Here is a 27,671-nt window from a genome sequence, read left to right as displayed (position 1 = left end):
TGCCAATAATAACTTTGGATGGCAATACTGTAAAAATGCCCTGACTGTGTGCTGGTCAGTTTTATTTTGAGATCTTCTGTCCAATGATGGCCTAAAATGAAGTAGCATTAATACTTTTCTACTGTAAGGAACTCAGAAGCTGTCATATCCATAGACATTTTCATAGACCTTCATTTTGACTGAAAAGAAAGGTCAGATAAATTTAGTGGCTTCATCAATGGGATTTTCATCTAATAGCATTTATCTAATGGTACAGTTTGTTTACAAATCCAATCCAAAACAGAGGTACAACACAGCAAAGTTATAACTCACTTCTCTCTCTCTATCACATTTCAGTTGGAAAGTAACAGTTGTGAGTGCAGAACAATTTTTTGTTAAAATTGAATGTACAATGAGATAGCACTGCAGCAGTATAGAATAAGAGGAATTTGCCAATAAACACTAAAAATAAGTATTTACATTAACGCATACATTAACAGAGGGTCCTCATTGGTCCTTCTGACATCATATTGGCATTTTCTATCCATATTCTATATTGACCAACTCATTTAACAAACAAAACACTTGTTAGCGTTCAACAACCACATTTCCCAGCGGACAAGCTCAAAGCCTCATGGGAGCTGTAGTTGTGGAATTATTAGAGGCCATTTATGAAAAACTGCACTGAGCTAAGAAAGCTTTTGAGAAACAAGCTAACACGGAAGTGGGGCGGGACTTGATTTGTTGGTAGGAGTTTGCCAGAGTTTACAAGGTGCACTTGAATGCATCATAAGGGAGGAGTTAGCAAAGCTGTGAAGTTTAGCCTAGCAGGAAACACCAAGGCTACCGCCGCAGCGGTGGAGAAAGAAGGAGCAGTTTTTACTTTTAAACCGGTGCACAGACGTGATATTTCCTCGGCAAACACGCTGTCCCTTGGATCCTGGGAGTACTCGCCTTCGGTTTGGTTACATTTCCCTCGACTTTGTATGAGGAGAGCGCTCCTAGCCAACTAAAACACCGGACACTGGCCGGAGGTGGAATCTTATCCAGCGTCTGTAAACGGTGGACATCGGCTGAGCAACGGCCGTTGTGAATCAGGTGGGTTGGGAGGTGGGCCCCTATTTCACGTTTACATAGAGCTGGTGCCCACAGGTGTTTGCTTGTGAGCCAGTTGGCTAACAATTGAACTACCCTGTTTATCACAGCCACCTGTTTTCCGTTCAACACCTGAACGGTTCCAACTCAAGCTAGCTGAAGTTCCTTGTTTAGCCAGACATCATTCTTGTAATTGCTCTTTGGCTAGCTGGCTAATTTTTACTCCTGATTTTCCACCCAGAAATCAGACAGCTTATTGTTGTTGCCTCTTATATATAAGCTAATGTGCACATTTCGTTCAAATAAGGTTTACGTTACATTTTTCTCCTTGTAAATGATTCTGTAGCTGGCGTTAGCCTTCTTAATAACAACCAGCAAAAGGTTGTTTGCCTTAATGTTAAAGTTTCAGCAATTCTCTTAAGTTACCTGCTCTCTCATAAACATATTCTACCGGTAAAACATACGGGGATTGTCGCTGCCACTACTAGCTAATCTCATGTCTTACAGGTTTTATTGTGCATGAACACTTTTCTTGTTGGATTGCTTTCATGCCGAATGCACCACATTACCTGAATGACTCGTAAAAACTGGTCAGTCATGTTCTATGAGCTAACTACGTCTGTCTGTATCGAGGCCAATATTAAATCCTCTTTTTTTTTTTTTTGCATAGAGATTGATAAGGGTGAGTTTTAATTAAATCTCGTCTTCGGGTTGGCTAACCGCTGATTAGTTTACTGAAACTCTAACGTGCAGCAAACAATGCGTTCAGTCAAAATAACTAGCTTAGGTCGACATTAGCGCACACCTGGGCATAGACATCAACTTTGAAGCCGTTCATTTAGCATGACACAAGTCCAGAACAGAAAATAAGAAAGAGCACGATTTGTAGTTTAACTTATTATATCGGTCATAAACAAACAAACAAAAAAACTGGCGTTTCCTATTAACCTCGGTGTGCAGGCAGGTGAGTACTTTGAAGATAGTGTTGCATAATTACGGAAACATAGAGCTTCAGCAAGGTGTGTCTCCCCAGCAGGTATGTTAGTAAGACCTTTGAGTCAACGGTCTGGTTTCAAGCGTGAGTAATTGGTGCATTTTGGGGGGTTGTGAGGAAGAAGCCGGTTTGGCTAGTTTCAGGAAAATTCACAACGAAATGACAACAGAGAAAAATAATAATTGACATTACACACCCACACGCACATTGTTTCAATTTAACCAGTTAACTCTTAGTTAGCTCAATCGTAGTACTGAAATGTGTGATCTTTGAGTCATCATGTGTCAGCTGCATGCAAACGTCTGCAACAATAACTTGGTCCTCTGCCTCTTCAAATCACCATATGATTAACTTTGACAGACAAAGTGGGACAGCAGTCACGCTGTTGAGCCCAAGCAGCAAAAAAGTCCCATAATCTGGACAGGATACAGCTGAAGGGCACGCAGGCTGCGTCCTTCCAACTCCAGCACCTGCATCAGGGCAAGTCTGGCCAAACAAAAAGCCTTTGTTCTCAGTGGACTCAGTGCTGTTCCACCTGCATAGTAAAGTCCACCTGAAACTATTATGGAGGCAAAATAAATGGCCCCTCCCAAATGTAGGGCATGCCAAAGAGGCTCTTACCTGCTGTGTGTCCAGTATATTTTCGAGAAGTAGGCGAGAACAAAAGGATTTAGCAGCTGTCTGCGTTGTACAAATATGCATACACATGCAAGACTGTCAGTGTTGTCTTCAAAGGCGTCCTCCTTTTTAAACTTTGAGCAGGACAGTTAAGTTATCTAAACCTGTGCAGGTAAGATGTCCAAGAGGCGTACCTTGCTTGTAAACTTCAAACAGAGCAGTTGGCTCAGACTGTCATGCTGTGTTTAGCATTGTTAACTGATAAACTTACTCTGGGTTTACCTCTCTCAGTGTGCAACACATTATCATGGAGGAGAACAAACTTTTTCGGAGGTTTGCAAATTGGATGGCAAAGGAAGTAGAAATGGCATAAATTATTTTTGGACAAGTAATTAATGAGTTTTTAGTCTTAAAACAGACAGAACACATGCCATGATGTCTTGTTGAATAGGATTATAAGATTTTTTTAGTATAAACTCAACATGCAAGCTGCCAGTGCTGCATCTGGTGTCAAGCTTCAGCCTTGTTCAAAATCAGACAGAGGTGGGATCCTTAATCTTGAGGCAGACTATGCACACTTGGATTCAAAGCAGAGCCAAGTATTTGATCTTTGGACCTTCATCAGCAAATGTTTGACCAAAAGGAATCAAAGAGCTCATAAAGACATCAAATGGAACACGATTCCTGAAAATGCACTTTGCGTTTGTGTTTCCTGATGTCTGAATGAATTTGAAGCTTGACAACAAAAAAAAGTCAAAGCAGAAAACAACTTCACAGTTTTCTTACAATTTATAGACCAGATGATATATTGATTTACAGCCTGTATTTGTAGTCTACATAGTATAAACAAGGCGTGATTATATTAAGCATGCAAACTTATGTTTTTTCTTTTAATAATATTAATTTTTAACTTAATTTAGATGTAATCAAGATATGTTAGAGTGGTGTTATATCTATTCATAACAGCTGCTTAGTTGACCCATTACAGTAATAATGGCAGGGTGCTGGTAAGTCATATATGAGGTTATTTTATTATCTGACTAATGCTACCTAATACTGCAGCTGTAGCTGCTTGAGCCACGCAACATGAGTGATTCAGCCCGGGCAAATAAGGAAATTGCTTAGCCAAATGAAAATATTACAAAGGCAAACATTTTACCGAGCTCCTCATCTGTTAAAATGCGGAAATATTTTACATTAGTTTGCTTTGTTGTTTTTTCTTACTGTACTGATTTGAAAAGTGTACAGAGACTCTCTGGATGATGCACACTTCAAATAAAATCAAGTTAAAGTTAAAATACAGTTAATCTAATCTGTGTAATGAATCAAATAATGTCCATTACAACAATCCCCCATGGACTTCTCTAAACATTCCTGTTCTGAATTGTAGTTGTCAGTGTTAGAGAGGTATTGACAGCACTCTCAGGCAGTGGATCCTGTGTGTTGCTGTATTGTTGAATTGAATTTCATTATGCTGAAAGGTGTTTCTAACTTGTGCATTGATGTTGGCCAATATATATTGAGAAAAATAAGTTGAGCAGCAGTAGGAGACCAACAAATATCTGTTGCATGCATGTAAATACATGGTTCCAAATGAATATGGTTGTATTATTTATACAAAACAGCTGTTCAGCAGTCAGTTTTGGAAACGCAGGGTGGTTTGGTGGCAACATAATTGGCACTTTGGCTCATAATTTGTTTTTGACAATGGTGTTGTTTCTGTGTGCAGATTTAAATTTTTATTTTTCCACATTCAAAACCAATGGCTGCTGTACATGCATGTATTTTAACAAGACAAGACAACAATATTCACAACAGCAAAATGTTATGGACCGTTTTCAATCACTGCAGGCCAATACATTTAGACAAGTCATGAGTTTATTCCAGTCTTTCCCCCGACCACTGCCTTGCCTGCCACCCCCCAAGAAACAAATCATTTGATCTGTTATTTACCTTATTTGTGTGCTCTTGTTTCCATTTCAGTGTGAGAGTCTCTACTGTGTTTTGCTGTTATTTGTGGTTGTGCCAGTGTCTCTCCTCCCCTCTGCTCTCTGTTTGACCCATGGGACGACTGAGCCCCCCTGCAGTTGTTTTTTTCTAGTCACAAACCGGCTCAGAAGTGAACAACATGCATAGGCGCTGATGGATTCTGTGTTTTAAGGCGGGCTATACCAGAGAATATTACATTTAAATAGATCGGTGATGTTGTTGTGCCCTGTTATCTGTGAAGTTTGCTGGAAGTGATGTAATGTAGCCCTGGTGTGCTTTATATGCAGTAAACATTGTACTGGACTATGTTTAAATAATTGCCTTTTAAATAATACATTGCTAGTCAGCGAGTGGTCATAAAGTACCTTGGGAGGCAGTTTGGTCTTGTGTGCTCTGATTAATTCAGCATGCAATTAACACACCAGTCATAATTCCGCTTAAGTGAAAACTCAACTGCTGGCATTTGCTCTTCACTATTGTGAAAGAATGAAATACTGTGAGTAATGATCCATTTCCCTTTTAAATAAGTGCTGTGCAGTGGGTCCATGTGAAGAGTGGATTTGAAAAAGTCAATTGATGAATATTCTTCGGTGAATCAGCACAGCATGTTAGTAAAGAAATGTCAAAGTGTTGACTGTGAGAACTGAATTTGGTGTGGTGGTAGGTGACAGAATGAGGCTAATGGTGCTAGGTGTTATGGAATCTGTTCTTGGTTAATGAGGTTTGTTTGCTGTGATGCATTAAATTCAACACTCTAGCAGTTAGGCTCAGGTCAAAACAGCCTGACTCCCCACTGTCAGTGACAGCCTGAGCTTGACTTATGTAAATGTTGTGCTCCTGATCACCCCCCCCCACCCCACCCCCACCCCTTTGTCTCCCTGGTTCTGATTACAGGAAAGAGGGAGTGAGTTGGTGGGAGAAATGATATCCTGCCAGCCACACCCGCAGCTGACAAGATCTCATTTTCTGTTTTGTCAGTGGAAGGAAGCATCTCTGTAATGTTGGTGTTTTGGATATGACAGATTCCCCCCTGCTCTGTCTTGTTCGCCTAAATACCCAGGAAAACGCTTCCTATTTCACGTGTATTCACCAGTGCTTGGTCTTAGCCAAGTGTGAGCATGACACCTGATGATATCATATTCATGCCCCCTCCTCCCCTCCCACTGCATTGACCTGATACCCGTCACACCCTTAAAGCAGCACACCATCCAATGCTGACTTGAGAGGACTCGGTTTTTATCACCACAACCAGGAATAGCTCAGTGATGTCCAGCTCTAGATCATGGAGAGGTGTCAGGCCGTATATTTTCAGTTTCATTTAGTGCCTCATCAACTGTCTGTGTGTGTGAGAGAGAGCGATATGGAGAGAGCAGGAGGTGTTTTCTGTGAGCAGACCATGTGTGCGAGCCAGCTCTCTCAGGCTGTACAGTCTAGCAGCAGCAGCCAAACAGGTTCTGCTCCACCTGTCTCAATATGGTCTACTTTCTAGCTGCATTTTTTTGACACCTTGAATGTGAGTGTCTGTACTTGAAGTTTATGACTTGATCAGATGTCAGTCAGGGAGGGGTGATTATCTTTCCCCCTGTTTTTTTTTTTCCTGTCTTGCAGCAAGTGCTGACATAGCTGCTGATTGCATAAGTCCATACGTAGAATGTTTTGGATGCCAGGCATTTCCTGGCCATTCATTCTTACTCTGAGGCACCGGGCTGGCTACTATGTCGTTGAGAGACGCAGTGCGTGTAGCAGCTTTGCCGGTCGAGCCGCCTTCTCTTTGGTTGTTCTCGTCCTGTCCGGGCATGTTTACACACATTTTTTCCCCTCCATTGACTCCCTGTTCAGATGGGTTGATATGTTGGGAATTTGATGACATCACTGAACTGTGAAAGATAACAAATGGCACCCTGCTAAGTGAGAGTGAACACGTTTTAAATGAAGGACACATAGTGTATTGGACAGCAGAGACAACATGTTTTAGGCAGCCTGTCTTGCTGAATGTGACCTTGTGAGAAGAGTCAATAAGCCCAGTGACTTTGCTATCATAGGTAAATACTGTATGTTCACTTATCTCGTTGAAAGGTGAGCTCACTGTAGATCAAACAATGAAGCCAGTGTGACGAAAGACGTTCACTTCTGTTGATTAAATCTTAACAAAATTATATTGCTGCTCCTCTGCCAAATGAAATTCCTGGGGAAATCCATATGTGAGAGTTAAACTGGGGCACGCCACTGTGCAGGGCTCGGCTGAAACTGGTCTGATCTGCTGTGTTTCTGACCTGTCATTGTTCTCCTGATTAACCTGAAACTATGGTACTTCCCTGTTACAGTAACAGCCACGTCCATAGTCTCATCAATGTAAACTAACCTGTGTGTGCGTGTGAGAAACCTGAGAAATCACACAAATTAATCTGCCATTATGTGTTAATCTTAGGTGAAACCTTTAAAAAACACCAGCTACAAAATGACTTTATGACAACAAAGTACAGTTTAGGCAACTTGTAAAAAATAATGCCTTGCAAAATACTATGTTTTTGGAGAGGGTCATCTTTGTTAAGACGTAGTTGGCAGGCCAATAGAATTTTTCCAATATTGATAAATGAAGTATTTGCAATTAGGGCTTTTTGACTTGGCAAAACTTACCATCATTATTTTGGTCAATATTGAGAAACATCATCCATTAATGAAACTTTTATGAAAAACTTACCTTTAAATATAATTCAGCAGGAATGAATAAATCATCTTGTGATGATGATGATGATGATGATGATGATGATAATAATAATTGATGTGTGTATCATAATGTCATTGTTAAAGCATGTGTAAATTGTGAGGAAGGATTGCTCAGCAGCTGGTTAGCCTAGCTTAGCTTAAAGACTATACATGGGGGAAACAGCGAGCCAGTCTCTCTCCAAAGGTGAAGAAAATCTGTTGAACATGCCTAAAACTCCCTATTTAACACATTACACGTTGTTTGTTTAATCTGTAATCTGTTAAAATCATAAGAGTTAAAATGACACGTTACCCATTGCACTGTGAGTGAGCGGAGGCGGGCCTCTGTGGGCGCTGCAGCGGCGTGTGTGTCAACTCGCTGTCAGAGAGAAGAGAGAGTGAGAAAGCTTAGGTGTGTTGACAGTGGGAAAGTGACTATTGAAACAGATCCAAATGTTCAGAATCAATCTGAAACTCTCTTGTCCTTTTTTGTTGCTAAATCAAAATACTTGAGTCTGTGTGTCTACTGATGTAACACCTCAGCTCTCACCTCAGGCTTAGGCAGAGAGAGAGGTGGCTAACTTTCCTTCCTCAAATTAAGTCAGTCTTAAAAATTTATGCAACAGACAGGCTTAATTGAACACTTCGAGACCAGTCTAAAGCCAAGACTAGTCTTAAGATAAGTTTATGCAACTGTCCCCTGGCTGCTAATGCTCTGTGACCTGCCCTCTGATGAAAGTACATGTGTCTCATAGAGAATAAAAAAGACACCTGTATAGCAATCAGACGCTCCAGTCTACAGCATTTAAAACGGCTAAATTGTCGCCTTGTTAGCTCGGCTTGTCGAATATTCGGTCGTTTCTTCTAGGCCACTGCCAGACTGTGCAAGATGCTGAGGGGGAGCAGGTTAATCTAACTGTCTGAACTAACAGCCTTAAACATCACTGCAGTTCACATAATTGCGATGTTCATTCCCAGCCATGGCCCTTGATAAGTAGCTGGTGTAGAAATAACACTTGAGTGCATTTAATGAGTGGGTAATTTGTGCTCTAATGTCTGTCACATTACTTGAAAGGCCACAATTAATCTGGTCGGAGAGAAACAACTGTGGGATTAGGATGTCTGAAGACTGCAGAGAGAAACTCACACCTGACATGCGTTGGTGGCTGGTTTTATAGGAGAAACCCAACATTTCCATACTGGCTGTTTGCTTCAGTGTTTACATGCGTGCATATGTGAGGGTTGTATTCCTGCTCGGCTTTTCCATCAGCAGATTCCTCTCGTAGCCCTTAGAAGCCATTGTGTTTGTGAAGCAGACCTCCCACCCTGCCATTGTCTGCAGAACTTATGGCTCTGAGCTCCCTCTTTCTGCTCCGCTGCTTCTCCTGGGACCCTCTCTCTCACTCTCTCTCTCTCTCCCCCGCACACACACACATGCACACACACAGTGTCTATAAGGACAGCAAGCTTGTGACCTGCTGCAACAACAAGCATGCCACTTGTTGACGAACCTCCAGTTGTGCTTATTTTATCAGTGAGAGTTGTAATTGGCTGCTTAGTACTCACAGTGTTGTTATAAGAAAGAGTTTATGCTAATATTAAAATCCATCTGAATTAACTTTTTCTAAGAAATCATTCTAGATCTCTTTGGCGCTTTGGTGTTTGGCTCTAATTGTTAGTTGCAGCTCTGTACTACAGTATTGAATTGAAGCTGGAGGACAGACTGATATGCTGAACATCGCTTCATGATTAGCATCCCAGAGTAATCTAATCACTGCTAATGTTATAACGTATGAATCCAAGCAAGCATTTGATTTTTGAAGTTGAATAACCAGCACTGCTGCCAAGAGTGTAACGGTCTTAATGAATCTAAAATGCATTTTAAGATTCGTACAAGCTGCAGAATGAACATCAGTCAACCATATCATACTTTAGCAGTTACCTAGTGTTTCAGTCCAAGGCCATCACGCAGTGGCTGTGCCGTATGATTGAGACACATATGCTGCCAATCAGTGTGGTACACGGCGAGGAATTCAAAGAACTAGTTCGGTACTGTGAGCCCTTGTGTGTTATGCCATCCAGAGCTACTGTGACTAAACACACTGAAACAGACGAAGGAGGAGATAAAAGTCAAGCTAGCTCTGTCTGCCAAAGTCTGGCATATGTAGAGTTACATGCTGATTCCCCCACTGCTTCTCTGATGTCCTCGCTCCTCTCCTGATTCGGTCAGTCGAGAGTTTATTTAGACCAAAGCGGACTCAGTGGTGATTGTTAGAACAGTGAAAAAAATGAACCATGAAGATTTTGTTTCTGTCGAGTCTGAATGGAGTGTGTTTTATGATGATAAAATAACTGTTTCTCTGAATGGAGTCTGTTGGCTTTGGCAGGAGCAATATAGCAGCTGTTTCAGGTTAAACAAAAATGTTTTCAGACACTTACAATAGCAATCTGAAATTGTGTTTTATAAGGTGAAAATATCATAATAGATGTAGCTGTGTTAAAATGCTCAGTACCGTTACAGTCAAGAGTGATGCGACAAGAATTTGATTAGAACTGTTTGTCAAGGTGAGAAAGGTCCTCATGAGAGTTTGAGACCAGTAACCACTGAGCCCAGTACAGCCTGCTGTATCAGAGAAGTGTTGACTTTTTCTTTGAGGAAGCTGGACTTGGAAATATGTGACGCAGCCCAGCAGTGACTCAAGGCAGCACTGCTGATATGAGGGTAATACCAGAACTACGCATGTCTCAATTTGGACCCAAGCAAATGAGCTGGTTCAGACGGAAAACTGTGACTCATGGTGCAGGCCTTTGTCATGGACTTGTGACACTGTGGATCATATGTCTGACTGCTGCTGTGAGTTTTCCTGCGCCTCTGTCTGAAATACTGTGCACTGAGCTGCTTTCTTTTGCATAGCTGAGTGTCAGTGAGTGAAGCAGCCAGGGAGCTGAGGGCCTTTATGCTGCGCTGTGGCTGACCCCTTCCTTCACGTGGTGGAGCTTAGTGAGTCAGTCTCTCTGTATAATGTGGAGCCCATCAGTTAACCACAAGTTGTCTTTACAAAGCTCAGTCAGTGACTTCCTGTGTTACCTTTCTGTTGTCTGTCTTCTCCCCCTTTCCTTTCTTGTCCTCTTTTTGGCGTCTATGGAAACCGTCTGGATGTGTGACAGGTGTTTTCATCAGCTGGTTTGTGCTGCTAGAAGGGCCCACCATGAGCCTGTGAAACAATGGTTTCTTAGCTGTGGCCTGACTGACCTCAGGCCCTTATCTTTGTGTGTGCATGTGTGCGCATTCGCTTGTTCGTCGGTTCATTGATGGCATGGGATGAAGTGCCAGATTCGGCCATTAGAATTCCTTTCTCTCATCAGTCTTGTTAGAGAAAACGGTCAGCTACCTGAGGCTCCATAGATTTGAGGCTGTGGTCCCACATTCCTCTGACTCTTTGTAGCGTTGAGGCGGGCACACATTTACAGACAGGACTGTCCCAAGTTGTCCCAGCACTCAAAGCCTAATCCTAAACTCTGATGTAAAAATGAAGTTGTTCATCAGTGTTTCCTCTGCTGTCTCGCTTTGCTTAGCTCTGGCTGTGTGAGACAACACGAACAGCAACACGGAAAAACGGTTTCCCACGTCCAACCAACTACTCTGGTTATTGAACTGGCTTCAAATGAACAATTTCTCTTGACTGTTGGTCAGTATTAAACACACCAGCATCACTCCAGTCTGTGTCAACAGTAGATGCTGCCAGCCATGTAAAGCGACATAAAAATGTCAGAACTTAAAGGTTCTAAGTTTGACGTTGGTATCAATCCGTCCCTCAGCTTCAGTTTTCAAGTGAATCCTGCTTTGGCCCTCAAAACAGTCCAAAGTAAAATGATTAGTACATGCATAACATTACAGCTGTTAGCCTGAGAGTTTCCCAGTTGTTGAGGAGACGTTTACATCAAGTTAATCTACTGGGTCTCCACTTCTTTGAATGATGGCAGTAGATGAAGACTTTTAATGTAGGATCTTGCAGCCAACTACAGAGAAATAGACCTTTGCCCATAATGGTACCTTCCACATCTTCATGTTACTGGAGTCATCACTTGAGTCAGCGTTATAGCAAGGGAGACTTCTGCCTGCATGTCGTCACAGCCACAGTGAAGCACATTATTTTAATGTGCTAAAACTTCTGTCACGATTGTGACAGTATTGCAAGATCTGGGTTATGCAGAACATGTGAGCAACACAACCGGTATACCGCCCACCCTTAACTAGGACCAGATAAATTCTAGTAAAAATACTTGCTTTTACACTGTTAAAAACATGCTGATAATGTGCATATCCTGAGAAACAAACTGTAGAACATGAACTTGTGGATTCATGGTTTAACACTGTTCTTTCCTCCTTGCAGCGTGCGTCAGTGGGCCCGCAGGCTCCACGGTGGTGCTGAGACGAGATGAAGAGGTTCAGGCGACATGGCCAGGAGTCCCAGAGAGATCGGCTCAAACAGGAGCTCTTCCAGTTCAACAAGGCGAGCGAACCGTGACACAACACACAATGCAGGACACGTCACAACAGCTGACACCATGACAAAATATAAAGTGAAAGCAAGATTCATCACTTGGAATGTTGCTAAATGTTGAACATAAAAGTGCACTTAAACAGCCAAAGAACTGCTTCTGCACTTTTTCGTTTACACTGTTTATATGCTCTACAGTCACAAACCAATAAGAGTGGTTCTCTAATCTGTGAGACCAGATCCTGCACTCCACCATGAGCAAACTTTGGACAAGGATGGGGCTGCTTTGTGTGTTAGCACAAAGCAGCACCATTACTGGAACTGGAACTAAAAAGTAGAGCTTGATAATCATAATAATAGATGATACACACAGCCGACACATATTTCAGACCACGTGTGCATACGGTTTTCAAGTGCATGCTCAGGCCAGTATGATGATGATGATGGTGATGATGAAAAATATATTAAAAAAAGATTCTTAACTAATTTTGCTGGTTACGTGTGGATTTTGAGGTGGCGACCTTTCATTTTAGCCTGTATTGTTTTAAGTGCTATAACCTAAATCGTTGATTACCTCTCGGACTTTGACAACGATGGCTGTGATGTCACTGCTGTTGTTGGTTAAGCATTAACCAATTAATGATAAATCCCATGCTTTGAATAGGCACAGATATGGGTAACGGTCATGTCTAATGACTGCGTCTTTTGCCTTGTTGGGGGACCATATGCAGTTGATAAAAGTGTGCCCCTTCTTCTCTGTTCTCTTAATTAACTGTTATAAAGACTGGTGTATCATACACAGGTATTGAAATGCAAACAGCAGGATTCATGTTTCCTTGTTGCCATCCTTCCTGTTTCTTGTCCACCTGCTGTTATCTGCAGGGTGTTTTGCTTCAGTCTCTTGTCTCCGTCCTATCCTGTCATTGTCTCTGCTGTCACAGCTCAGTCTCACCCTCCCCCTGTCGGTCCTCTGTCTCCTCCTCAGACAGTGGAGCATGGATTCCCCCACCAGCCCAGCGCTCTGAGCTACAGTCCCGCCCTGCAGCTGCTGGCCATCGGCACCCGCTCCGGGGCCATCAAACTGTATCCTTCACTGTACCTGTGTGTAAATAGTCGTCAGGGAGGAATCTGTGCGTCATGTTTGAACTTGAGGCAGGCAGTGCTAATGAACGGCTGTGACGCTGGTAAATCCTAGTCTGCAGTTCACATGGGCACCTGGTGCAGGTATTTCATTTTCCCACGCTATTGCTCAACGCCGCCTCTTATTGTCAGACAGTAGAGTTGGTGTCGCCGTTGCCTTTCACACAATTATGCTCATTGACAGTGCAGTGGAGCCAGTCGGTACACTCTCCCCATTGACGCAGAGGCACACAGTGGTTTTGATAACCGCGATACCTTCACTCAGTAGCGTAATCCATTCGTACAATGCAGCAGATTGTTCGGGGGTAGAACAGCAGGAGGGCACAGATAAAGGAAAATGTCTGTATGAATATTACGAGTCAAAGTGCAGGATGCTTCAGGCGAAGTCAAAGAACAGAGCAGCTTCTGTTGTTTTTATGTAGCACGCCAATCATTTGATAATGTGACACTTGAATCGGCCTCTGTAGGGGCATTGTTTTTCCACAGCGAGGTCGGGGTCAGATACACTGCTGCAGCCTTGGAGCTGCAGTGTATCTGACACACATGGACAGACGGATTCCCTACTCGCTGTCTTTCCAGGCTCTGTGTGACTTAATTGCATGAGCAGGTTAGCCAGCTATCTTTATGCCAGTAAATGTTAATAAGTTGTTTCTAAAATTGCTCTTTCAAATAATGTTTTTGATAGAAAAACAGTTGTCAATCCTGCCTTCAGTGACTTTGTTGGCACCTGTCTGCATTACAACCACCTGTAGATGAGTGGAATAGTGTGAAAGCATTCAGCCTTTTCTTCCACGATTCTGTTTCTATGCATCTGTCTACCAGATGTGCATTAGATAACATTTAGAGTGAGACAAAAAATTAAGTTTCACTAAATGTCACTCAACACATCACCATCAATCTGAATGGCTTGTAATCGAGAGCTCTGCCTGTTTAAAGTGAATGTTCTCATGGCTGGATAGGAAAACCTGACTGAACTAAGCCAGTTGGTAACCTGCCTAATGATTCCAGGTATCCAGGATCACCAGTATCAGACTCAGCGACAAAACTGATACAGGCCCCTGGTATATTTTAGCTCTTGTTGTACCGTCTGACCTTGACCAGTGGTCAGATATGGAGCTCCAGGTGTGGAGTTCATGGGTCTGCACGATGAGAATGCTGCCGTCACACAGGTGCACTTCCTCCCCCACCAGGTACAGTCAGACAACATTGGCAACACACTCTCAGCAGCATTTCTGTCTTTTTTGTTGATCACACAGCAGACCATCTTTCATATGGATCAGCATTCCCTGCCAGTATGGAGGAAATGCCTTTTGTGACTTTTAATAAGACAATATTGATTTATTGTGGCTTATGTCCAGGTTGAACTGGTGACTCTGCTGGATGACAACAGTCTGCACATGTGGACTCTCAAAGCCCACAAGGGACTGTCTGAACTTCTGGAGATAGGACGCTTCACTCTCACTGGACCACCTGGGTAAAACACACAGATACACACCAACACATTTTTCCAGAGCAGTTAGTTTTCAAGGAACCTTTTTAGGAACTTGGGAATTTGTGCAGATTTGCATCTTTTCTGTCATTTTATAGAAGCACTGAGAAAATAGTTGCAGATTGACAGATAATGATTGGTTAGTTGCAGCCCTACTTCAACCAAACAGTAGCTGCCCATCTTTCTGCCGAGTGACCTCACCTCCCCCTTCTTTTCCACCTCAGTGCCCCTCCAAGTGTGACCAGAGTGACAGCAGTGCTGGCTCACTCCTTAGGGGAGCTGCTGCTGCTGGGGACAGAAGGAGGACATGTCTTCATCGTTGAAGTCCCGGGCTTCAGAGAACTGGAAGAGAGAAACATCAGTCTTGATCAAGTTGCCAGCAGGTCGGCAACTACAACACACAAATACACTGCACACTGTTTGTAGGCTTAGTTATGGGTGCACAGTGGATTCATGTTGGATCAGTAGTTTGAGAGCTGTCTCTTGATCTGACTGTTGTACTCTTTTTTTTGTCCAGGAAGCAGGCATGTATTTTTTTTCTAAGTCCTGGTACGATAGGACAGTAGCGTTACATAACTGGAATCCAGAGACCTACAAAAGCATATTTGGGGTCAAAGTTCAGTTAGTTGAAAATTAGGGCTATTATGCCTCACGCGGCGAGAGTGCAGCAACTTTATTGGAAGTAATGGACAAGCTCTTATCAATGTTTAACATGTGCCGTTGGCATCAAAGCCCAGTGGGAATCTGAAGCACTTATTGATCCGACCTTGGCGGCGGCATGAGAGCACTTGATTTCCCAAGATTGAGTTGAGATCTGTTGTTTTTGATCCCTGAACCATGCCTCTGTTGCACAAGACAAAGATTGCCTGTTGGTTCCAGTTAATGGTGTTGTGTTTGGGCTTTTTACAGTTTGTTCAGGTAAATGTTGTGTCCCTGTCTTTAAATGGTTTGCCATGGAAGTCAGGGATTTACCACCAGATGCACTCAGCACAAGCTTACATTAATACTCAGTGGTTTTTCGTTGTGTATCAGGTTCTTTCATGTTTATTTTCCCCCTTTGGAAAACCCAGTAGCCTGTATTTCAAATGGACTGATCATAAACAACATAAATGTGCATTGAACATTCAGGCTAAAGTGGCTTCACATACACAATACATCTCTGTGTGTACACTGCCTCTCAGTCCCTACAGATCAACGAGGTTGATGTTTCTGTTGTCTCTCTCACTCATTCTTTCTCCTCACTCTCACTCTCCTGTCTCCTCCAGTGTACCGGACGACTACATCGGCCGCAGGAATCTGGAACACGTAGAGGCCTTACAGGAGAATCCAGTTAACCCAAACCAGGTCGTTATTGGTTACGGACGAGGTCTCATGGTTATCTGGGATCTGGAGAAACAGCGTGCCCTCCAGCACATCCCTGCCACACAGGTAACTGTTCTGTACCTCAGTGTAAGGCCTGAACAGAATAAAAGCCAACCGGCATGTTAAATGTTGACATTTGCCTGGTCAATTTTCCATGTAACACGTGCATCCATAGCAACTGGAGAGTGTGTGGTGGACAGAGGACGGAGGTTACATTCTCAGTTCGCACAGTGATGGAAGTTACTGTCGATGGATGGTGGGCGGAGAGGATGTGAATGAGGAGGAGGAGAAATCGGACATTCCTTATGGTGAGGAACACCTGCACGTTTGTCTTTACTGGCAGGCATGAAATGGGTTTTTCTGGAGGCTGATGATGGCTCCTCTTTTATCTCTGCAGGACATTTCCCCTGCAAGGCCATTTCTAAAATAGTTCAGCTACCAACAGCAGAAGGGTGAGTTCACTTTTTTCACCAGAGAGATTCATTTGTGATGTCTGTTACTTGTCCTCCCCTCAGTGAAAGTGGTTGCAACATTCTAACTGTTCTAATATTTAACTTTATTTCCCAGATGCATCGCGTAACCCATTGTTACACATTAATCTCTGGGTAAACTGAACTGAACTGAACTTCAACGTGTGTGTTTGTGTGTGTAGGCCTCCATATCTGCTGTTCAGTGGTGGTATGCCCAGGGCCAGCTACGGGGATAGACACTGCATCACAGTGATCCACAGTAAAACACACGTGGCTCTGGACTTCACCTCCAGGATCATCGACTTCTTCGTCATCAGAGATGGACCTCAGCACACAGGCAGGGGAACACACACCATTACAAACGACTGACGTATGGCAGGCACACTCATGTGTATGGGAAGAAGGCTGTTTAGTAAATCTTGAAAGGCTTATAGTCAATATCCATCCAAAACAAAAATGCTTAGCTTCTACTATGAGCATAAAGTAAGAAGCAAAAAGGAGAACATGGAGCTGCCGATGGCTGGACCATGCACAGAATATTGTGTCTGTTCTGCAGTGAAGTTCTGTGTTATATTACAGACGTCTTAGTCAAAACCATGTTACTCCAATAATATGAAAACAAGCTCACCATCATTTATATCAGCAGCCATGAGGGAAATCAGACCATGGAACTGCTCAAGCTGCACACACAACCAGAATTTTGGATCTGGCAGAAATCCAACCAGTCGGCCGACAGCCAGGTCGTGGATCATACAGACAGTTAATCAGGCACCGTGACCACCCTCAAACCGCACGTCTGGCAGAAATCAAAATCCTGCTTAATCCTTGCAGTGTGTGCCTGGGTTAAGGCCCACTCTGTCAGTTTTACACATCGCACTGTGGAGATCTACTCAGTAATAGTATCTTCTTAGGTTTCTTGTGTCCGTGGAAAAAGCTCATTGTGAACTCCCACTGTTGTCCTGGGGAGGGTGTAAACACCCTGAAGGCCATGCAACCAGTTTGGCAAAGGAAAATGTTACAAGAGACATTTTGAGTGTGCTCGTTTTTGGTTTTGCTTTCAAAGAAGTGGTTCAGATCATTCCTTTAAATTGGGTCTTTGTTTTAGTGTGATTTCCTAGAGATATTTAGAGCCCTAAAACCTTTTCACAGACACTGGCATAGCGCTGCAAAGTCTAGAAAAGTGAGTCTAACCCATCCCAGGTCAGTGTGTATAATATGATTCTTTAACTACTGGTATTGCTCTGCACTGTCCATCTGCAGGAGATCCCAGTGCGCTGGTGGTTCTGGTCGAGGAGGAGCTGGTAGTGATTGACCTGCAGACAGAGGGCTGGCCAGTCATTCAGACACCGTACCTGGTTCCCCTCCACAGCTCAGCCATCACCTGTTCCCACCACGTCTCCGCTATCCCCCTCAAACTGTGGGAGAGGGTCATCGCAGCTGGAGACCTGCAGAAGACACACTATTCTAAAAAGGTACACCTAAAGTGTTGCCTCAAATAACAGTGGACTTAAATGTAGATCTTTGATTTAAAAATAAGAGTTGTCATGTGTGCTCATTTCCTGCCATACCTCTGTCATGGTCATTGTTCACTGCTTTTGTTGCATTCTGAGGAATTTCAAAATAGATATTAGTAATAGATTTTGTTGAAATTTCCTCTTTTCAGTGACGAGCACTGCTATTTTAAGCTTTGTGTAAACTCTATTTAATTCTAATGATTCATAAGCAGAAGTCAGTGCAGTCTCTATTGTCCGTATTTATTAAGCATGTCTATGTCTTAGTATTACCTGCCTCAAACAATGCTATATTTTCTCCAGTCACAAGTTAATAAAGCCAGAAATGTCTTAGATTTTATTCCCATCTCACTGAGCACAACACCAACCTTATTAGAAATGTCTTTTCTCCTCAGAAAGTCGTGTGTTTCAAACTTTGACTCTACAGTTTCTGCTTGTTTTACTAGAACCATGGGTCTAAATAAATGGACATTTTGATTTCCAACCAAGATTAAGGCTACATTACCCTCTAACAGTATGTTAAAACACACATTGGTGTACAATACAATACAAATCAGCATATAATCACCACATATAGACTTACCTCTGCTGAGAGCCATATAACACTTACCCACATACGAAACCTGTATGTGACTCTAAAGCTCTTCATCGTATATGGTATGCTGCATCCACATTCCTTTATTTCTGCCTGAACAGATGCCATTAAGTTAGTCTTATTGTTAAACTTTCATTTCCCCTCTCTCCATGCAGCCATGGCCAATAACAGGAGGGCAGAACCTGGCCCCAGACCCTCCACAGAGAGACCTGCTGCTCACAGGGTCAGTGCATCTGAACTTTGGAAATATCTACTGGAACTTTTTTTTTTTTTTTTTGGGCAGATTTAACAATATCCTGTTTATTTGTGTGTGTGCAGGCATGAAGATGGGACGGTGCGTTTCTGGGACGCATCAGGAGTCTGTCTGTATCCCATGTATAAGTTAAGCACAGCTGGAGTGTTCCACACAGACGCTGACCCCAATGACAACATGAACCAAGGCACTGAAGGAGAGTGGCCGCCATTCAGAAAGGTGTGTGTACAGAAAAGTGCCTTTGTGTGTGTGCACATTAACACTGAAGCCGCATTGAGGCAACCAAATCTTCACAGTACTACTGCTCAGCCTGTGGAAACGTAACCCTGATGATGTCATGACTAATTTGCGGGTGTACCTGTTGTCCAGGTTGGCTGTTTTGATCCCTACAGTGATGACCCGAGGCTCGGCGTTCAGAAGATCCACCTTTGTAAATACAGTGGTTATCTAACTGTGGCTGGCACTGCTGGACAGGTGAGATGAGTGTCATTTATAGCACAGGTAACATACCAAACGTCTCTCACTTTGATTTATCCCCACTGCTGCAGCACTACCACAGTGACAGTGCTACGAAGTCATGATCACAGCTGTGAAGGGCTATCCACAGTGGCCAGAATGGGCCTGTGCTTTTCTTCTTCAGCCAAGTTGACATCAGTTCTCACAGAGGCTTTGTTCTACTTATTCACTCACGTTCGGCCGTGTCTCATGCTTGTCTTTGCAGATCCTGGTGCTCGAGCTGAACGACGAGGCAGCAGAGCAGACGGTGGAGGCTAAAGTTGTGGATTTACTGCAGGGCCAAGAGGGATTCCGCTGGAAGGTAATGAGCAGTATTGGACTGGTTATTGAAAAAACAAATCCGTTACTCATCTCCCCCTGAAATCTGTAATATCTTACAGAGCTTGTCACAGTGCATTCTTTCCCTTGTGTCATTATTTTTTAACACACTGTACTGCCCAACAATAGAACACTGCCAGCACCACAGAGTTAAAGTGATTGGTACATTGTTGGTGTTTGTTTTGATTAGGGCCACACTAGACTGGAGGTGCGAGAGGAACCGGTGCTTTTTCCTGCAGGCTTCCAGCCTTTTTCTCTGGTCCAGTGCCAGCCTCCCGCTGTGGTCACCGCCCTCACCCTGCACTCAGAGTGGAAACTGGTAGCCTTTGGCACCAGCCACGGCTTTGGCCTGTATGATTACCAACAGAAGAACAACGTCCTCATCAAGTAAGGAGGCTCAGACTCTGAATCAATGTACAGATGCATCTTGAATCTGAGTTTTCACATTCTGGGAATTCCCTGCTTCTTGTTTTTAGCACTTGCATAGTCACATCTGATGGTTTCTGTTTACAGCCACAAGTTTTGGCCGTGTAGGTTTTCCCAGCTGGTTTGTGTAGTCTTTGTCCTGAGCCACAGTTCCCCTGAGGCTGCTGTATCACAGCACTCATAAACACGTCTTTTCACAAGCAAAAGGACTGAGAGATTCCCTCAGGTTAAAATGTAGCAAGATATGGAGGGAAATGCAGCATCTACATACATGGAATGAGAAAGAGGTGTATTCACTCACTGATTCAGGGAGTATTCCCTCTCCATTGTCATGAGAAGCACACAAAGCATAAATGTCAGTTCAAATAAATGGTTTTCAACCTTTAGACTCAAAACAAACATACAACAAAGCTTTAAAAAAACAGCATTGATTTCCAATTTGCAGGATGAGTGACTGAGCTGCAGGACACCTTTGTGACTGTGAGGGCTCTGCTGCTCAAGGACATTTCAGCAGTGGTTATATAATATCTCTGTCAAAGGGTTTTAATTCAGGCTGTCCTTTAAATGGATCAGATTTCTCTTAAAGTTCACAAAAATATCTTCGTATTTTGAAGTTCATCATCTGTGCATTCAGCACTGTGTGTATTAACTCCCTATTTTCCCAATTGCAGGTGCACCCTAAACCCCAGTGACCAACTGGCCATGGAGGGTCCTCTGTCCAGAGTGAAGAGCATAAAGAAATCCCTCCGACAGTCCTTCAGGAGAATCAGACGCAGCAGAGTCTCGCTAAGGAAACATCACGTCAACAACGCTGCCAAGGTAGATCTGTGTACATCTCTTCTGTCCATTGGCACTCAATAGAGAAGCGCTGCTGAGTGGATCACAGGCGACACTGCTTAACACCACAGGTGTTTTTGAACCTTCATCACTCGTCTCTTTGCGTAGCTCCAGGAGGCGAACGCTCGTCTGGAGGCTGAACTGGCAGAGATGGAGCTGGCTCCTGTCCAGAGGAAGATCGAGGCTCGCTCCTCAGATGACTCCTTCACCGGTCTTGTACGGACGCTCTACTTCGCTGACACCTTTCTCTCAGACAGTGAGTTACACCAGCAAATAGTAAATGTGGCCAAATTAAAAAAGAAAAAAAAGTTTACCTCAGATTTTTCTAATGTCTTCTAATTTTCTTGTAGGTTCACATAACACACCCTCCCTATGGGCAGGGACCAATGGCGGCTGCGTGTTTGCATACATGCTCCGCCTTCCACCTGTAGAGCACAGAGCAGATGAGCCAGTCACAGCACAGCAGGGTGAGGAGCAACGTTTTTGATGTTTTGGGAGGACTGTTTTCTCATCTCTTTACCCTCTTTGTAACAATCTTTCTCTCCCTCCTTTCCTCCAGCTAAGGAGATCCAGCTGATGCACCGGGCTCCTGTTGTTGGCATAGTGGTGCTGGACGGTCATGGCGCTCCTCTCCCTGAGCCCCTGGAGGTGGCCCACGACCTGGCTCGCTCTCCTGACATGCAGGGCTCACACCACCTCCTGGTCATATCCGAGGAACAGTTTAAGGTCAGAATCACACACACTCAAACACACACACTCATACGCTCACAGACACTTGGGAAACTGATCACAGTCTTTTGTTCAGGTTTTCACCCTGCCAAAGGTGAGCGCTAAGATGAAGCTGAAGCTGACCGCCACCGACGGCTCCAGAGTGCGGAGGGTAGGTGTCGCCTGGTTCGGCAGCAGCCGATCGGAGGACTACGGTGAGAGCGGTCTGGTGGTGCTGACCAATCAGGGCGACCTCCATGTGGTGTCGCTGCCGACAGTCAAGATGCAAGTCCAGTACCCCTGCATCCGCCGAGAGGATGTCAGCGGCATCGCTTCCTGTGTGTTCACCAAGCATGGCCAGGGTAAGGTCATACCTGCACACACATTTGAGCTATACGTGTATAAATGTGTTCAGTGATAAAATGCCTTTCCTACCTCTCTGCCTTGACCATCACAACTACAGGCCTAACCCTAGCATTTACTTTAGCCTAACCTCATTTTAACCTAAGCCCTCAAACCAAGCCTTAAGCCTCAACAGCCCTTTGAAGAAGTGAGGAGCAGACATAGTGTGTTGACTTTCTAAAAATGTCCTGTCTTTAGGCCTAAAACTCTACTTTATCCTCACAAAGATTTAATTACAAGAAAACCCTCTCCCGGGCCTCCAGTCTCATCGCGGTAAACTGACAGAAACAGGCTGTAAAGCCACAGCCCTGTGTGTTTTCCCTTTGCACTGGCACACACCATCAGGCTGAGTGTGTCCATCCTGACGTTGGCTTGTAATGAATAATCCGCCTTCAACGTTCAGCTCTGACGGCTGCAGTCGCACCCCTGACAGACAAACCTGTTCCTCTGGACACACTGTGGACATGACTCACAGACGGACGGTCACTATAATATCATGTTGATACCATATGATAAAGCTGTCATTGGCTCATGTTTGTTCAAAGGTTCATAATATAACGTATCTTCAGCTGCTTTCATTAAACATATGTGCTATAATTGATAGTAATTAAGTAACAACTTTCACATTTAGGCTTTTTTTTAAACACAGAGTTTAGAACTGCTTAAATACGCCACGAATACTAAGACGCATCTCAGTGTAAGTGTTTGTCCTCAGGTTTGTGTCAGCAGCTGGAGGTAAATATGAGCTTGTGGCGAAGTGAAATGTCACAGATAAACTTGCGCTAGCTGTGGTGAGGCCCTTGATGTCAGCAGTTGAGGTGGTTGGTAGAGGGACAAATTACACGCTGTCGTTACCGCCAGCTTCGCACATACCACGGCTGCTCCGTCTGCCAGCTCAAACCGCTGTGGATCTACAGGCTGCAGTGCTTTGACTGATCCTCAGCTTGTGTAGTCTACTCGCTGTAATCAAGTCATTTGAAGAATAAAGAGTTTTCTTACAGAGATGCTCTTCCAAAAAAGGAAATGTTAGCGTTTTTGCCTTCAAGTCCACGAACACAGTAAAATGGCCAGTTTACAGGCTGTACTCGTCTTTTTTGTCCTGAAGTTTTTCAGAGCTCAGAGCCAAATGAGTCCCATTTTGATTGCGCCTCTCAGAAACCCACTGTGTGCTGTTGTCTTCTTCAGGCTTCTACCTGATCTCCCCATCCGAGTTTGAACGTTTCTCCCTCTCCACCCGCTACCTGGTGGAGCCTCGCTGTCTGGTGGAGGTTCCTCTTCATTCCGGCTCCTCCAACAAACACAGGTCACAGCCGGACGGAGCTTCATCTGCTCACAGGTGCATATACCCTCTGAGTTTGTGCATCTTATGCTGGAGACTCTCCGTTTCTTTCAGTGCTCATTTGTCTTCTCTGTCCTTCCAGGAACACGAGAGAAGATGGAGAAGATGCAGGTAAAATGCTTCAGAGTTACAGGAAAAACAGAAACCGCATCATACTTAAGCGTGCATGTGCCAGTGGCTGAGAGAACACTACATGTGCAGATGTAGTGTTCTGTTTGATGTTGTCAAACTGTGCTTGTGCTGTCTGTTTTTGCACACACACACACACACACACACACACACACACACACACACACACACACACACACACACACACACACACACACACACACACACCTTGTTTGTGGCTAACTGTATTGACTTGTCCTCTGCCTGCTGCCTGTGTGTTCCAGAAAGTGCAGCTAGACGTGTTATGGAGCATGCTTTGCTGAATGATGAGAGTGAGTACTCAGAAAGAGGAGAGAGTATTAAAACTGTGCCGTAGAACTCTGATGCTGGAGGCCCCTCTGTTACCCTGTTTGAACCCTTAAAGTGTGGCTTCAGCTGTAATGGCACCATGTGCTGCCTCTCCTAACTGGAATGTCAGCTTTCTGCTCCCGTTGTCATTAGAAACGGCTCTATCAGCAGCTTGGGGAACCTACAGTGTTCACCAAATGTCATCCCATCGCATGATTTCTAGAACTACTCTTGAATCCCAGCAAGCTGCATTTAGTGTGACTGAACTGCTGCTGCAGGTCCCACACTAAGTGTAAAGTGTTGTGTTGAGAACACGGTTTAGTTACAATCATGTTCTGTTTGCAGAAGTGCTTCAAGAGATCCAGAAGTCACTAGAAGGAGACCAGACGTAAGTAAAGGAAGTCCCTTTCATGATGTAAATATAGTTTTAGATGATACCACAAGACCAAGACTGAATACAGGAAGGAGGAAAATAACAGTGAACTAGTAGACAAAAAAAAATCAAATCATAATGTAGGGTTCACTTACTCGCCTTTTTAGGGGCTTTCAGCCACGCCGCGCCTCATTTGTCATCACAAATGACTGATCCTGAGGTCAAATTGAGCTGTCATGCATCATAAATAGCTTTAAATTCTTTGTTGACATTGACTTTAGTCCCCTGAGCAGAAGTGATGGACAAAAATTCACATCATCAGAGTTCAAAATATGGCGACTGTCAGTCTAATTGTGAACAAGAAGAAAATAGACAGAGAAATACATGAACTTCAGGTTTTAAGGCTACAGTAATCAATATGTAACAAAGAATCAAATGGCTGTAATGTGAAGGCGTTTCTCCTTGTGATGAACCCACAGAGAATAATCACCGGCTCTGCAGTTCCTCTCAGCTTTCTGAAGCGTTTGGCCTCTTTTGCTCATTGTTGTGCTTTGTTTTGACTCAAACTCAGCTCTCATTAACCTCCTTTCTGACAGCAGCAGGCAGCTGTTTTCTGTAGGCAATCGCCATAACAATTTCATCTGTACTGTATGTGATGTGTTGGCTTTCCAGCTTGTTCTGCTGCCCCCAAGTGGACTAAAGTCAGTGAATGCAGCTTTGAAAGTATTAGAAGTGATACTACTAACTAACACTCTAGTAATGTCTACTAATATTAACTGTAGTATGAAGGTGAATAGTGATGATAATCTGACATTGATTGACATTTTTAACCCCTAGCTGATTGTATTCCAGTCATAATTGGATCCAGCCACCTTAAAGCTTCATGCTGATGGGAGCTGTTGTCTGTTTGCCGCAGGTCATTCCTGGAGAATAATGTGAAGAGTGCTGTAGCGTGAGACGCATCTGTGGAGAGTTGAGGTGTGTGACTAAGGTAGAGGCACATTTCCACGCTTAAAAACTGTTGTGCGTTTGGTGGATTTGTAATCAGCATAGTGTTTTTCTGCTGTCTGCCCTCAGTGAGCTGACACGTGTATGAAGCGTACTGCAGTCCCCGCAGCAGCACTCGCCTCCTGCTCGGCTGACACGACCACTACTGACCCCCGACCCCTCGCCTCAGAGACTGACCTCCCCACTCTCAGCTGGCAGCAGCCCCTCACAGAGAGACACCAAAGGGCTCTTGGCAGTCGTGCTTTTTGAGCACCACGAGGCCGCTTGAAGGCTCACTCACGGTGCAGACAGAGGGTGAAGGAAGAGACGCCACCTGTGCCTAAAGACCACACGCTGTACACAAGCCACCCGAGCACGGTCACAGCCATTTAACCCAAAGCTACATGAAGCACATTCCTGACACGCGACCAACGCCATCATGCATTACACTAAGATCGGCGCCAGCATCCAGCCAGCATCTCACATCTACCACAGATAGCACTGTTGAAGCTGTTTGACTTAATTATCAGCCGCTTCATTCTGAAAGCCTTTATCACCGCCAGCCTTTTCATGTGGATTCAGCGGAAAAGGGTTCGTCCAATCATCACGCTCTGTGCTGTGCAGTCTCACTGGCCTTCATCTCCCCACACGGACATACAAGCTGGAAGGAACGTGGGGGATGATTCCAATATGTGGATGAAAATGTTTTCTGTCTCAAATTTGATGTGATTTGTGGCTTTTTTTTTGTTCTTGTTGTTGTTTTAAGAAACCTCAGATTTGTACCGTGGAAGCAAATTTCAGCCAGGAAAAGAAAAGATGGATGAAAAGTTAGGAATGACTCAGAGAAACCTCAGTGAAAATTATATGATAGTGACTCAAAAATGAGACAAAGTCCAATTTCTGGGATATTAAGATGCTGCTGAACAGCGCTCTCATGATTTGGACTCATCACTTTACAGTCTTTTTTTTTTTTTTTGACTATCACATAATTTTGACCTCAAAAATTCACTGTGCTAAATCAAAGCCTCGATTTGGCAGAAATATTTTCCTTTTTGTCATTCCTTCTATTTTTTTGTGTAAATGAGTTTCCATACTTATTCAGATGAACCATCAATGATGCCCCAATGAGGAGAAAAAAAAAAAAAACGATGAATGTTCACTTGTTTTTACTCTTCAGTCCACATCGACTAAATTAGTAATAGCATTACAAGGTGCGTAGCGCTGGCACAGCCCTGCCCCCTCCCGTCCACTCTGTACCCTTGTAACCGGCCGTCGGTACTTCTCCACTGCTGCGGAGCACACAATGCTGTACTTTTTTGGGGGAACAGCTTTCTTATGGGGTTTGGTTTTTAATTATTTTTATGTACACCATTTTTTTTATGCCAGCAACGAGTGATGTAATTTAGAACTGTAATTGTAAGCTATTGTAGTGAAATGTTTTTAATATATACAGTATGTATGTGACAGTCTGTACCTGTGGGCCTGTTGTGACGGGGTTGGCTGCTAATTAGATCGTACAAGGAAATATTTTGGTACTGTGTCTCAGAATGCTGGGTATTTTAGCGTCAGCCTAGAATATATTTTTGTAGTGAACTGATTAAGAAGCCTAATTTTTTTTGATTTGTAACTTCACACTACAGTTTTCTTGTGTATAATTATTACATGTTTTTTTCCCAAGAATGAATGTGTCTGTTTTTATTTTCCTGCGACACTGATGTCATGTTTTCCACTTCATGTGTCTTCAGCAAACGTTGTTTCAGAGTCTCCGTGTGCTCCGCTGAAACCTGAGGAAAGGGCAAAACATTTCGACTCCCAACCCGTCATTTTGGCCCGTCTGATTATATTCCAAGACTCAGTGTTCATTTTCAATTTCTGGTTTCTGCTAAAAGCCCGGCTATAATCTTGGTCTTTGTGAGCCACAGTGGCCGGGCCATCTCTGGTGAAGTGGATAAAAGAGGGATCAGTTGTCATACATGCACAGCCGAGAGTTTTGGTCATCCATTATAGAATGAGGCGCTTTGTCCACTAATTGCCTCGAGCCACGGTGGCTTCGCTGCAACCTGAGCTCTCTGAGGACCTGGCTGAGGCTGCGCCTGCTAACAGCAGCAGCTCTGTTAGAGGATGACCCTGCAAGATGACTCATTGTCATGTGCAACCTGAAGATGTTAAATGAGCTTGAAAATGGCGCCTGGGTACTTGGGCCTTTCGTATTGAGCTTTATGTGCTGTTATGACGGTGCCGTCCCCCTTTTTATAATAGAGCTCAGTAATTTAATATTGAACTGAAAAGTTGTTTTTCCTTCTGACAGAAAGTTCCATTGAGTTGGCATCAGTTTTAATTTGAGGGTTTTAACCTCCACATCAATTTTACAGGAGGAATTTTTAGTCATTTTCACATATTATCACCCAATTAAAGGAACAGTTCAATATTTTATGAAACTGCTTTCTCATAAACAATCCTACCACTGTGAGGTTTAAAGGACTTATTTTTACCCCGTGGCAGAGCTAGGCTAGCTGTTTCCCGCCTGCCTCCAGTCTTCATAATAAGCTAAGGCTAACTATGTTCTGACTCCAGCTCTGTACTTCATACACAGAGATGAGAGTGAT

The 27,671-nt window shown here is 43.7% G+C and overlaps 1 protein-coding gene across 2 annotated transcripts; it reads left to right on the top strand.

The window, feature by feature from the left end:
- The first annotated feature begins 768 nt into the window (after positions 1-768).
- llgl2 (LLGL scribble cell polarity complex component 2) lies at positions 769-25,579 on the top strand. Of its 2 annotated transcripts, none has more exons than XM_070990775.1 (27): positions 769-1,077; positions 11,776-11,895; positions 12,869-12,966; positions 14,132-14,213; positions 14,382-14,497; positions 14,737-14,895; positions 15,778-15,940; positions 16,050-16,182; positions 16,272-16,326; positions 16,527-16,681; positions 17,605-17,816; positions 18,606-18,673; positions 18,769-18,922; positions 19,073-19,177; positions 19,425-19,520; positions 19,728-19,924; positions 20,635-20,782; positions 20,909-21,056; positions 21,151-21,267; positions 21,360-21,526; positions 21,606-21,870; positions 23,096-23,246; positions 23,332-23,360; positions 23,642-23,689; positions 24,051-24,093; positions 24,995-25,056; positions 25,156-25,579. In XM_070990775.1, the coding sequence occupies exons 2-26, from the start codon at positions 11,821-11,823 to the stop codon at positions 25,032-25,034; spliced, it is 3,024 nt and encodes a 1,007-aa protein (XP_070846876.1). In that variant the 5' UTR covers positions 769-1,077; positions 11,776-11,820; the 3' UTR covers positions 25,035-25,056; positions 25,156-25,579. The 2 variants fall into 2 exon arrangements, with proteins under 2 accessions (XP_070846876.1, XP_070846875.1); XM_070990774.1 differs by having other exon boundaries at positions 24,995-25,069.
- Positions 25,580-27,671: the final 2,092 nt, after the last annotated feature.

Source organism: Chaetodon trifascialis, chromosome 21 (genome assembly GCF_039877785.1).
Source record: "Chaetodon trifascialis isolate fChaTrf1 chromosome 21, fChaTrf1.hap1, whole genome shotgun sequence".
NCBI classification, from domain to species: Eukaryota; Metazoa; Chordata; class Actinopteri; order Chaetodontiformes; family Chaetodontidae; genus Chaetodon; species Chaetodon trifascialis.
The sequence above is the reverse complement of the archived record's forward strand: the minus strand, read 5'-3'. Positions and strand labels throughout refer to the sequence as shown.